The sequence below is a fragment of the Lacerta agilis genome, chromosome 12 (genome assembly GCF_009819535.1).
Source record: "Lacerta agilis isolate rLacAgi1 chromosome 12, rLacAgi1.pri, whole genome shotgun sequence".
NCBI classification, from domain to species: Eukaryota; Metazoa; Chordata; class Lepidosauria; order Squamata; family Lacertidae; genus Lacerta; species Lacerta agilis.
In genome coordinates, this window is record NC_046323.1 from 2,725,269 (window position 1) to 2,737,995 (window position 12,727).

A 12,727-nucleotide genomic window follows, 5' to 3' on the forward strand; every position below is an offset into this window, starting at 1 on the left:
TAGCCATTCCATAGCTGTCAACTTTCCCCTTTTTAAAAAAAGGGAAATTCCCTTATTCCAAATAGGATTCCTCACAAGAAAAGGGGAAAGCTGACAGCTATGAGCCATTCAAATGCTATGTGTATACCATGTCTTGTGATTGATTATGCAGGGCGGGGTTTACTTGGCCCACCAATATTTTATTCAAGTTGGCACTCCTGCACCTGCATTCTGTACTATGGGCTGTATTATGTAATCTTTCTGAGTATGCACTTTAGCTTTAACAGTGCAATCCTTATACATACCAACCGATAATAAGAAGTCAATCCCCTTGACTTCATTGAGAATTACTCTCAAAAAAGTGTACACTGGATTGCAGCCCAAGTGTTTGTGACCTTAGGCAACCTCCTGATTCCTTCCAGTTCTGCAGTTTCATGAGATGATGACTCAAAACAGCTTCCAGCACAGCGTTATTTACACATTTTCTGCTGTTTGTTTTAAAATCCTTTGTTCAAGCCTGGGAGCTCAGCTGAGGATGACTGAAGCATTTATACAAGCCAAATAACCTGCAGAGTAAGAATAAAGCATTTCAGATAGCTGTCAGCAGGCTGTGTGAGTGTGTGTGCAAATGAAGAACCGAGAGAGTTTTTGCTTCAAACATAAATCTCCTTAGTCTAGTGCATTTTTTGAGCTGAATGCTATTTAAAAACGATCAAACTATCCAAGGTAATAAAATGTGGCCTGCTTGCGCTGTGCCAGGGAAGGGCTTATATATTGTTTCAGCTCCAGGAAAGGGTGCATTCCCACCAGCCAGTCATGTTTATATAATGTTATGTTTGCAGACAGTTCGTGGGCGTAGCCAGGGGGCGGGGGGGCAGCTGCCCCCCTCCAAATCAAGTAAAATAATCAGAATATTTGAAATTGATATGCTTGCTGAGGTCACTTTGGATGATGTTGTGACTCATTTTGCTCATCTCTCTTGCTCAGCCAGGCACCACTTGTACCACAGAGTGGTCATTCAGTGCCTTGTGGAGAGTAAAGACCTGGTCAAGGTTGATGATGACAGAGGAGCATCTCAATGGGCTTTGCTTACTGAGTGTGCACAGAAAAACTGCATTGGAAAAAAGGAGGGATTTGAGAAGGAAGTGCTGCCTCTTGTTTTGCTACACAACAATGAAACCAAATATTTAGTATTGAACTGGTTGCTTATAAATAGTAGTTACTGTAAGACAGAAATCACCATGACCATTACCTAAACAAATCTGATTTGCATCTCCATGACAATTTGGCTAGGCAGCTGGATGTGCTTTAAGACTTCAACCTTTTAAAAATATATCTATTTGTATTTACTTCTCTAGTAAGCAATATGCCTCGTTACTAGAACGTTCCTTTCTGAAGTACAGTACAGGCAAACTGAAATTTTCCATTTAGAGAAGCACTGGAGAGGATGAGCCTATGATAAATTGGTTTTTGAGAGAGAGAATTACTGGGCTTGCTGGCACGCACCACTACCCACAGGGGTGGTCCTGGGGGAGCGCTTGTTGTAATTAGCAATAATCAATGAAGATGTGAAAGGTTTGTGTTTTACTTCAACTGCATGAAGAATACAGGCTCTCCCTTAGTCTGCTGCAGTTTTCCCTAGAAAAGGCATGATCTATTTAGTTTTTTTTTCTTCAGTTTTGTATCATTTTCGTGAAAGTCTCACAGAGCTTCAAACTAGCTAAAGTAAAGGCCTCTCGAATCTTAAACCACTCAGGACCCCCAAACCTCTGGATGACTTAATGGAACAGTTTCATGTAAACTTGAACTTTACATGAAAGTACAGGGGACAAAACAGAACCCTGAAAGACCCCATTACATAGATTGAAAGGATTTGAGCACAAAACCTTTGAGTGCAAAGCCTTATCCAGCTCAGGTCCAGGTTACCTAAAAGACTGTCGTATCCCTTATATGTGTAACTGAGCACCAGGGCCGTCTTAAGTGTATCTGGTGCTGTGGTGCAAAGCTCCATCCGGCGTGTGTCCCCCACCCCCTTTCCCAGAGTTGTTTTAGGGAGGACGTCGCTGCCGGCGGGGCTGCAGGAGGTGGGCAGTGACTGGAGGGCGGTAAAGAGGCTGAGGCTGCACGCAGTGCCTCCCGGCTCAGCTGGCCACTTCATGCTGCAGGCAGACGGAGGCTCTGGGCACTGGTTCGGCACGGCATGGCGGAGGCGGGTGAGGGCGGCGACCTGGTGCCGGGAGGCACCATGTCCAGCCTCCACCTCTTCCCTGGCGCCCTCCAGAACTTGACACCCTGCGCCACTAGCCTCTATGGGTAAGAACTGATCGTAGAACTGTGGAGTTGGAAGGGGCCACGAGGGTCATCTAGTCCAACACCCTGCAACGCAGGAATCTTTTCCCAACGTGGGGCACGAACCCACAACCACTGGCAAAGGAAGGGGGTGCAGTGGGTGCAGTCCACCCCAGGTGTCATCCCGGGGGGGGGGGGTGACGTTACCTCAATGCCGCCCTATCACATGCCACATTACTTGGCCATATCTCTAATTCCCACAGGTCCACATCCTTAATTTTAAATTCTATTAGTATATTGCAGGGGTCAGCAAACTTTTTCAGCAGGGGGCCAGTCCACTGTCCCCCCCCCAAATGAACGCATTCCTATGCCCCACAAATAACCCAGAGGTGAATTTTAAATAAAAGGACACATTCTACTCATGTAAAAACACGCTGATTCCTGGACCGTCCGCAGGCCGGATTTAGAAGGCCCCTGGGCCTTAGTTTGCCTACCCATGGTATATTGCATTTGCTATACTTAAGAACTACAAGGGACGTGAGTGGTGCTGTGGGTTAAACCACAGAGCCTAGGGCTTGCTGATCAGAAGGTCGATGGTTTGAATCCCCGCGATGGGGTGGGCTCCCGTTGCTCAGTCCCAGCTCCTGCCCACCTAGCAGTTCAAAAGCACATGAGAGTGCAAGGAGATTCTGTTTTTCTGGCTTCCTGCTGTGACCACAAAACTACTGGAATAAAATATATAATACTGTTATAGATTGAGGGGGCCCTCCTAAACCCGGTAAAATAAATTAAGAAATGGTAGGATTTGGATTATTTGGAGCATTGAAGGGAAGATTGCAGTCAGTGGGAAAATACAGGCTAAGCTTCCTTTCCAAGCCAGTGCTTCACCTGGGATAAAGGTGATAATACAAACTGGTATGTGAATAAATCATATCTCTTAAAGCTACTTCAATTCTCCAAAGGAGCACAAACCCTGGGAGAGGGCCTGGACCCCTCTGTAGTCTTGCTACCACTCTGCAGAGCGTGGGATGGCACCCCACTTTTGTAACCGTATTGTAAAACTGAGCAGAAATACTCCAGGGATGGCAGTGCCTTCTGAGGGTTCTGCTTTCTTGAAATGAATGTCAGTGGAGGCTTTAGGGTGTATGGTTTTATTTACACATATATACAAGCCAAGCATAGGATGGAGAGGCTCTTAGCATTAGCACCCCAGAAGATATTACTTCTCCATTAGTCACAGCTTTGAATTTAGCACAAAGCAAGCATGTCTCTGTGTATTTAGCATCCAGCTCAGCTCACACCCAAAGCTCAGGGCTATTCTTCTCCTACCTAGCAGCTAGGGGAGCGGGGAGGGCACAGAGCAACTTCTCTGGTTAAGCTAATTGTTATGCTTAATAGGGGGGACTGGTTTGGCAAGCTTGCCGTTATAAATTCCACCCATCCACAGGGTCACAGATTTGGAAGCGGTACAGGATATAATACAAACTGAGCCCCCCAAACTCATAACAATTGTTGTTGTTGTTCAGTCGTGTCCGACTCTTCGTGACTCCATGGACCAGAGCACGCCAGGCACGCCTATCCTCCACTGCCTCCCGCAGTTTGGCCAAACTCATGCCAGTCGCTTCGAGAACACTGTCCAACCATCTCATCCTCTGTCGTCCCCTTCTCCTTGTGCCCTCCATCTTTCCGAGCATCAGGGTCTTTTCTAGGGAGTCTTCTCTTCTCATGAGGTGGCCAAAGTACTGGAGCCTCAACTTCAGGATCTGTCCTTCTAGTGAGCACTCAGGGCTGATTTCTTTGAGAATGGATAGGTTTGATCTTCTTGCAGTCCATGGGACTCTCAAGAGTCTCCTCCAGCACCATAATTCAAAAGCATCAATTCTTCGGCGATCAGCCTTCTTGATGGTCCAGCTCTCACTTCTGTACATTACTACTGGGAAAACTCATAACAATATTCTGACATAAAAACCACAACAGAGGTCCCATTATCTGCAACAAGTCAGGAGCAAAACAAGGGACACAGAGTTTATATGTTGCTGCAGGGGGGGGGGGGAGGGCATTTTCATGAGTTGCAGGCATTGGACATTTTCATAGTAATGTGAAAAAACCATTTTGTATCAATTCACTGCACTAGTGAAAGCCATGAGCCTCTGGTGCAGCCGCGCTTTGTTCCAGCAAAGCCACCTGAAGGGCAGTTGTTCAATCCGGAAAGAACCAAGAGATTATTATATACTGAAAATAAAAAAACAAAAAACAACCAGGTAACTTATAAGAAGGATGAGTTGTTTGACTGAACCTCTGTTTTATGGCTGTGGGCCTGGCACACTACATTGGGGTGGGGGGGGTGGGCGGTGTGTATGCTTTGTGCAGGCTTAGCGACTATGCAGTGAGCTGGCCGAGGCCCTCCCTCCCTCCCTCCTGAGCCTGTGTCACTGCAGACGTTGTGTGTTCATTCGCTGGCACTGGAAGGGACGGCCGGCCGGCCAACACCGATCTCACAGCCACCAAAGGGAGAGCGGAAGCTGCAAAGAAAACGTTGCCGATCAGGGGAGGCCAGCCATCACCAGTGGTGGCTGCTTCTCCAGCCAGCTCTTTCTTGCACCTGCAGTCCAGGGGACTAGCTGGATGTGGGTCTGTGTGACGGGCAGCTGAAAAGCAGCGTTTGCGGCGGCAGGCAGCTCCTGAGAAGCAGGCTCCGGCTTGCATCTTGATCCAGAGCAGCAGAGAGCTACGGAGGTGCGCAGCGTGGGGTGGCCCGTGGGCGCCCCCTCCCACTTTTAAAGCTTTCCCTCTCCTCCCAAATCTTTCCCGATGATTCCAACGGGCCGGAGGGTCCGGAGGTCCCTCCCCAAGGAATTGCTGATCTACTGCCTCGTCTTCGGGTTTTCCTTCCCCTTGATGGTCCTGATGCTCTTGCTCTAAGGATGCTGCCGGAGCCCACGAACCCCCTCGGCGGCGGGCGGACAGGAGAAAGAAAACACCCGGCTTTGCAGCCTCGGGGTTGGATGACAACTGCAGCAAAGGCGGCGGCGGCGGCAGCGCCCTGATCGCGCTCTCTCTCTCTCTCTCTCTCTCGGCAGTGGGGAGAGAGGCAAGATGTGCGTCGGAAAGCGGGATTTGGGGGTGCCCTCCAGCCTCAACGGGTTTCTAGCTTTTCCGCCCAGCCAGTTCTCGAAGGACTGATCCGGAGGGAGGGAGGGAGGTTGCGGCACTCGCCCTCCTTCCACAGGACTCTTAGGAAGCTGCCTCATTGCCGGGGAGGGCGCGGCGCACCCCTGACCACCGCTGAACCCGCGTGGCGGGGAGCACCGCCGAGGAAGGAGGAGGAGAAGGAGGAGGGCGCGGACCCAGCCGCTGCCCACCCGCCCCGCGGGCGCCTGCTTGGAGCCGGTTGCAGCGATGGTGGGAGAAGGGCCGGCGGGAGCCGCCGCGCACCTGCCCTGACGCCCCCGGGCTTTTCGGAGGCCAGCCCTGGCTCGCCTTCATCGCGCCCACCTGCTGCTGAGCACCCCGCTTCTGCCTCCCTCCCTCCCTCCCTCTTTGGCGGGCGGTGCAACAGCTGCCGCCGCCGCCGCCGCCGCCGCTTGTGGGGCGCGCGGGTGCCGCCGGGGCGGGCGGAGCGCGTGCCCGCGGTGGGAGGGCCGCGATGGGAGAGGGCATGTCCAAGAGGCTGAAGGTGCAGCTGGGCGGCGAGGCGGAGATGGAGGAGAGGGCCTTCAGCAACCCTTACCCGGACTACCAGCCCCACGGAGCCGCCGCCGCCGCCGCCTCCTCGCCCAGCGGGGCCCCGCCTTCGCCCAGCGACTCCGAGGGAAAGCGCTGCCGCCCGCCTTCGCCGGACGGGGACGGAGGAGAACCCCCGCTCTTCGACGCCGACGGGAAGGTGAGGGGGGGGGGGCGGCGGGGTTGGCCTGGTTGCAACGTCGTCTTCCTACCTACCAAAGCCCTGAAAATTACGCAAGGAAAAACGGCCACGTGTAAATGAATAAATGGGTCCAGACAGTGATAGCAAAATAATTGCACGCCTAACATTATTATTATTATTATTATTATTATTATTATTATTATTATTATTATTATTATTATTATTATTATTATTATTATTATTATTATTATTACCCTGCCTTCCCGCCCCGCCCCCAACTCCTCCTCGCTCAGCCTCCGCGTTTCGTTTTCGCTTGCCCCTCCCCCCTCCCCTGGGCCTCCGAGCGTAAAGTTGCGAAGAGTCCGCCTGAGAAAAGAAGTGGAGCTTTTGGGGGTGGCTGCTGCTGTGCTCTGCCCTGCAGAGTCCTTCGAAAGCGCTGCAGAGTTTATGGGTCTTTCGTGCACCTTTAGCGGTTGCCTCGCCTCGCGAATAAGCATGCATGGTGGCTTAATAACGTGCTTAATACGGACTTTGGGGGCGAGCTCTCCGTGAGCCGGGGAAGCTGTTGCCGCCCTTGTCCCGCTCGCTGCATCTGCAGGGCCTCATGTGGCTGAGAGGTTCTCCATGGAAAGCCTTCACATAGAAAACTAGTAGCGTACCAGGAGGAAGTTATAGCCCAGGGGTCAGCAAACTTTTTTCAGCAGGGGGCCGGTCCACTGTCCCTCAGACCTTGTGGGGGGCCGGACTATATTTTGAAGGGGGGGGGGAGAACGAATTCCTATGCCCCGCAAATAACCCAGAGATGCATTTTAAATAAAAGCACACATTCTACTCATGTAAAAACACGCTGATTCCCAGACCGCCCACAGGCCGGATTTAGAAGGCGATTGGGCCGCATCCAACTCCCGGGCCTTAGTTTGGGGACCCCTGTTTTTTATAGCCCAACCATGTCTCTGAATGGAAGCTGGTTTTCTGCATTTTAAAAAAAAAAATGTGCTTGGGGGGTGTTACTGATTTGCTCTGCTTTGTACTTGTTTGTACTTTGTGGTTTTTATTCCGTATTTTTATACTGTGAATAGCACTGAGATCTTTAAATTGAGGGCAGTATACAGATTTAATACATAGAAAATAATAAATTTGTATGGAGGAGCATCGTATCGAGTGAGGCTCTTGCCCACAGCCTGAATTGTTTGCACCCTGTTACAGGCTCGTTACTTCTCTGAGAATTAAATTTGAGACTCGAAGTAAGAATATGGCGGCATGTAGAATTGGGAAAGGTATATGGTAATAAGGCGATAGTATTCATTCTGTAGTATTTCAGGAGCTGGGTGCAAATATAACTGCTCACTCGCTGTGTGATTCCCTGCACATGTCTTCTCAAGCAATTCCTGCTGGGTTGACAAAGTTAGGCAGTGAGGCTGTTCCCCCACAGTGCTGTGTTTTAGGCTGTGTTTGTACACATGGTGTGATGGTGATAGGTAGCATATATTCACCCAATGTGTGTTGCCGGTTTGGTTTTTCAATTATGATTACCAGTGTTAAGAGACTGGGATAGAAAATTTGTTCACCACATGACTCCTGGAACCTGGGTTGCAGGTGCAAAAACAGAATGGCTAGTTGCCATCCCCCCCCCCCCAATGCAGCAGCACTTTCTATTCATTTTTTTTTGAAACTCATGAACTAATACACAATTCATATAAGTGACACCTTGTTAATATCACATTTTTAATAGCAATTCTTAATTGGACACCACAAACCTCAGCCTCAGCAATAGTGGGCAACCATAAGTATTTATAAATACTGGTACCAGTATATATACCGGTAACTGAAACTATGATCACACAATATTGATATTACACACACACTTGCAATGATGCTGTTGCATCTGGAATAGCTCAGGTGATAGAACATGAGACTCTTAAATCTCAGGGTTGTGGGTTTGAGCCCCACGTTGCAGGGCGTTGGACTAGGTGTTCCTCAGGGTCCTTCCAACTCTACAATTCTATGATTCTAAGAGGGACCATTCCTCAATATAAGGGAAAATGTACAAGATAGCACACACTCTCATTTCACAGAAATCACTTAGCAGTTACCAGCACGACTTGTCTGCTGTTCCTTCTCCTCCTTGTCTCCAGTCTTCCTCCAGCTGCTGTTCACTCTCAGGATGGCACAGGCTGCACAGAAGCTGGTGATGCCATCACCACCAAAGGGCCCAAGCTCATTTTTGCTGCTACCACTTATTCAAAGCTTCACCTGGCCACATTTTGGTACTATGCTAAAGTTGAATTGCTTCCCCCAACTCCTGCTGAAATTCCTAAGGCTGTGGATGGCATGAAAGGATTTCTGATGACCTGGCGGTCTGGCCACTCACCGTCAAAGAAGCTGTAAGGAACGGCTTGGTGGGTACTGAAGTAGTAATGTGGTTTTACATCTGCGAAATCATAGGCAAACGTGGCCTGGTGGGGTGTAGTGTTTGAAAGTCTTTTTGGTCCTAATTCAATGTCTTAATACCAAGATGAAATTGTGGTGGTCTCTACAAATATCGTTCAAGTTGAGGCAAAATCAGTTGGTGATGTGAATGGCGACAAGGGTTGCTAAATTACTATTCAAATAAACGCTATACTGTACAAAGAAAAAAGGTTACCAGCACATTTTGCCCCATAACTTCCTTTCTAGGAGGGCTGAGGCAGACTTCTTTTTAAAAAAGAAAGCTCAGAGTCTGGAGCACATCCCCAGGGTCACTGGTGAAAGCTTTAGCAACCATGGGCATAGCCAGGATTTTTGTTAAGGGGGGGGGGGAGCTTTTTTTTAAGGAAATCAAAGTTGTTCAGCTTTTCTTGGGAGATCTTAGGTAAAAATACCTGTCCCTTGAATAGGACATCGGGGGGGGGCAGGTTGCTGAGGGGGAGAACCTCAGATAATTGAGTACTTTCAATCCCCCCCCCCCACAGCTATGCCCAAGCAAGCAACCCCTGGAGCATGGGATTGTAGCCAAATAGTTGTGAAAGTGACCTCAGGTTGTGTAAGTTGCTCAAAGCCAGCTAAATTTTTCAATGGTGCTATATTCTTTCCCCAAAACAATAGCTAAAAGTGCCACATGTTGGCAACAGGTGGTGCTCTAGATCAGAGGTTACCAAACTTATTTGGCCTACCAAATAAAAAAGTGCTCTGTGTCCCCCTGGAAATATACCTTCTTTAAGCGAACAAACAGAAAGCTGCAGTGACAAATTTGCATTCTTTTACGTATCTTTATTTTTACCTACATTCTACAACATAGTAAAGAAAGTTGTTGTAAATAAGACACCTTGAAACTTGAAATTACAACATTATTTATTAAAATCAACAATGGTAACATTTGCATTACTCACAGAAAATTAAGATAAAGAAGGATGTTGGAATAAAAATTAAGAATAACATTAAAAATAATCATAATGAGAAGGGTGAACCTTTAACTTTATGCTTTGTGTAAGCATCATTACATGTTTCATTGGTGAAGTGCTCTTTAGTGGGTGCAACACACATTTTTAAAACCTGCTGTTCTGTGCAAGGCTGGTATATATCAGAAAATGTTTTTGTTTTTTTTTAATAGAATCTGTGCTGTGTATGTGCCCATTTATACGCTAGTGTGTACAGGGCCTTAGTCCTTCTCATTTCCAGTAAGGAGGAATGTTTTAGGAGAAAGACTCTTGCCAACTGTTTCTAGTTCTGGAAGGCAGAACTCTGGGCTTGCAGAACCTGTAACCTGCCAGCCCAAACACAGCCCACTGGCCACACCGGCCACCAAGGCCTCTAAACCTCCTGATTATGGCTGCTGCCTTGGGATTTTAAAACAGACCGCAGTACCTGCTTGGACTCCCTGGTTGGATGACAAATTCTGCAGGTCTTACTCTGAAACTAACTTTGACGTGGTGGAAGAAAAGAAAAGAAATCTAAATACTTGAAATAACAACTAACCCCCCCCCCCCAACAACTTCCCACGTGGGGCCCTGGCCTCTTGGCAGGACCCACCACTGTGCTGCCACCTTTCCTGAGCCATTTAAATTCTCTCTTGAATGTGGCGTTACTATGGTGGAGCAAAGAAACAGTGCAGCTGCTGCCACCTGTCACTGCACCAGTTGAGGCTACTGGGACTCAGTGGAGGTCATTTGCCTAGGTTCTTGAAGTTACTGTTCAAGGTCAGTGGAAGGGATATGATGAGCATTTTTTCCCACAGGGAGGTGTGCAGGTTTTTGTTGAAGGAGATACTGATACTCCATTTTGAATGCTACTGGTGAGCTTAGGAGACACAGAGAACACAATGCATTTGTCACAGTGCCATACATTTTGGCTCAGCTGTGAGGCCATTGCCTATGACAGCCTTTCTCAGCCTTGGGTCCCCAGATGTTGGCCTGGCACTAGAATCTGTCATTGCCTTACTCCAGCTGCCCATATTTGGATAAGCAAGCCAGTCATCCAATGGCATGCATGAGAAAGATGCTTCTCTTCCCTGTATCTGAAGCCATTGCTTGACTTAATCACATCGCTAGAGCAGCACAGGATCATAATGTTTTGACAGCCTCAAATTGAGTCACAGTGTTATGATAGTTGACTGCAGAGCATAATCAAGAGCTGCCTTCAAACCCTGATGACCCCCCCCCCCCAAAAAAAAAACCAGGAGCAGAATGGACTTTGCAGACTTAGGGCTAATTAATTAATGAAGTCTAACTATTTGTTTGTATGTGTCCTGTCGTGTTTGCGGGTTGCATTGCACACTCCATGTAATTAAGGTTTATTTTAGACTTTGATTCCCTGGAGCCAACTGAAGCCTAATGATATTTAATGGCAAGCATTGCCGGTTAGTGGGAGTACTTAATGAGGGTGTCTTCAAATGATTTAGTGATGTTTGGCTGCTTTGTGGCCACTTGAGGATTGCTTGTAACTCACATTTACGGGAAACGTATTTAGAGTTACCGGTACCTTTTTGACAAATCACGTGGTGTGGTTTAAATGGCATGACAGGAACTCTTCACTGTCTTGTGGAACATCTTTATGCCGATAATTTTGTGTATTGTTTCCAGCAGTATTTATTTATTTATTTATTGTGTCTGTGTACTATCCTTGCGCTAAGAAGTTCAGGCGGTGTTATTTAGGGTTATCCCATCCTATCCATACACGCCAGTGGGGTAGATTGAACTGAGAAACAGTAACTGGCTGAAAAGCATCCATGGTGCTTCATGGCTATGCATGGATTTCTCTTGCAACAGTGGCACACTGACTCTCCACTCTGGTGTCATCAGGTCTATCTATTGATGGTCAAAATGGATGGATCCTGCAACTCATTGGTGATGGCCCCAAGAATATGGAACTCCCTCCCTGCAGAACTGCATCTAGAGCCATTACATTGCAGTTTCCGGAAACAGTGGAAGATAAATTTGTTCTAACAGGCATTCCCAGCTGGAGAAACGGGTCTTTCCCAAAATGTCTACTTGTTGGGTTTTTATCCTTGTCTTATTTGTGTGTGTGTTTGTATGCGTGTGTTTTGATTATCTTAAGTGCAAATTTAGAAGGCAAATAATGTGCTTGTGATGATGACAATAATTCCATTGGTTGCGGAACACATGCCTTTAAAATTGATGCATTCATTTTTGGTGTCCTCTCAGTAATGTGTTATATGGAATTACTGCTTTTTGGTTATGGGTGGGGGTTGTTGTTTGTTGATTTGTTTTATGTGCTGTAACAACAAGTTAGGTGTAGCTCATAGAACAGTCTTGTCCATTTTCTGATAATGGGCTTCTTGATCAGGGAAGCTCTTCCAGAATGGAACATACCAGTAGTTTGTTCTCTCTCTCTTGAGTCTATAGATGACTTAACAAATATATAGCAGTAGTCTGGTTAGTAAAACTTCTCATGGCTAGAACACCTGTGGGCTCATATTCATGACTGAGACAACTGTACAGTGTGAATTAACCTGGTTAATTGTGTTTTGTTAAAAAGGCGGCTTTTAATTTTCCTACATCATTCCAATACCATTTTAATGTATTTTTATATTTGTTGAAAGCCACCCAGGGTGGCTGGGGTGACCCAGCCAGATGGGCGGGGTACAAATATTATTATTATTATTATTATTATTATTATTATTATTATTATACCTAACTTCCTTATTAGAAATCTTGCCAACGTCCACCCTAATGACCTAATTATGCAAGTGAAGTTATGATTAGTTCTGTATGAATGAAAATGGGTTCTTTGTGAGCTTCCCCAGTCTTGTGATGGAATTTCATTTCAGCCACTCTTTACTCTTCTTGCCGATTGAATGATCTTCTATTAAAACCTGATATGTAACCAAATTAAGCTAGTATTTGGTGAAATTTTAGAACTTGACTCCACACAAACCAGAATATTTCTGCTTGATTTTAATTAATCTGCAGCTGACCCAACTCACTTGCCTACATCAGTAGCATTTCACAGGCACCTTTAGGGAGAGCAATGGGCACTGCGGTTAACAGCTTTGACAGCAAGGCCTATGATTATGTGGTGGCAACTGTGCCTTCCCCCGTTTTCCTAACTGCGGCCCCGTTACCTCCTCATTTTGCAGGAAAGAGGTAAACAGTTGTT

The 12,727-nt window shown here is 47.1% G+C and overlaps 1 protein-coding gene and 1 pseudogene across 2 annotated transcripts in view; both read left to right on the top strand.

The window, feature by feature from the left end:
* The first annotated feature begins 5,899 nt into the window (after positions 1-5,899).
* LANCL2 (LanC like 2) overlaps positions 5,900-12,727 on the top strand; it is a 28,385-nt gene continuing 21,557 nt past the window's right edge. For both annotated transcript variants that reach the window (XM_033165122.1, XM_033165123.1), the window contains exon 1: positions 5,900-6,151. In XM_033165122.1, the coding sequence (XP_033021013.1) occupies positions 5,915-6,151 (237 nt within the window). In that variant the 5' untranslated portion in view covers positions 5,900-5,914. The remainder of the gene's footprint in view (positions 6,152-12,727) is intronic.
* Positions 8,262-8,653, top strand: LOC117055542 (annotated as a pseudogene).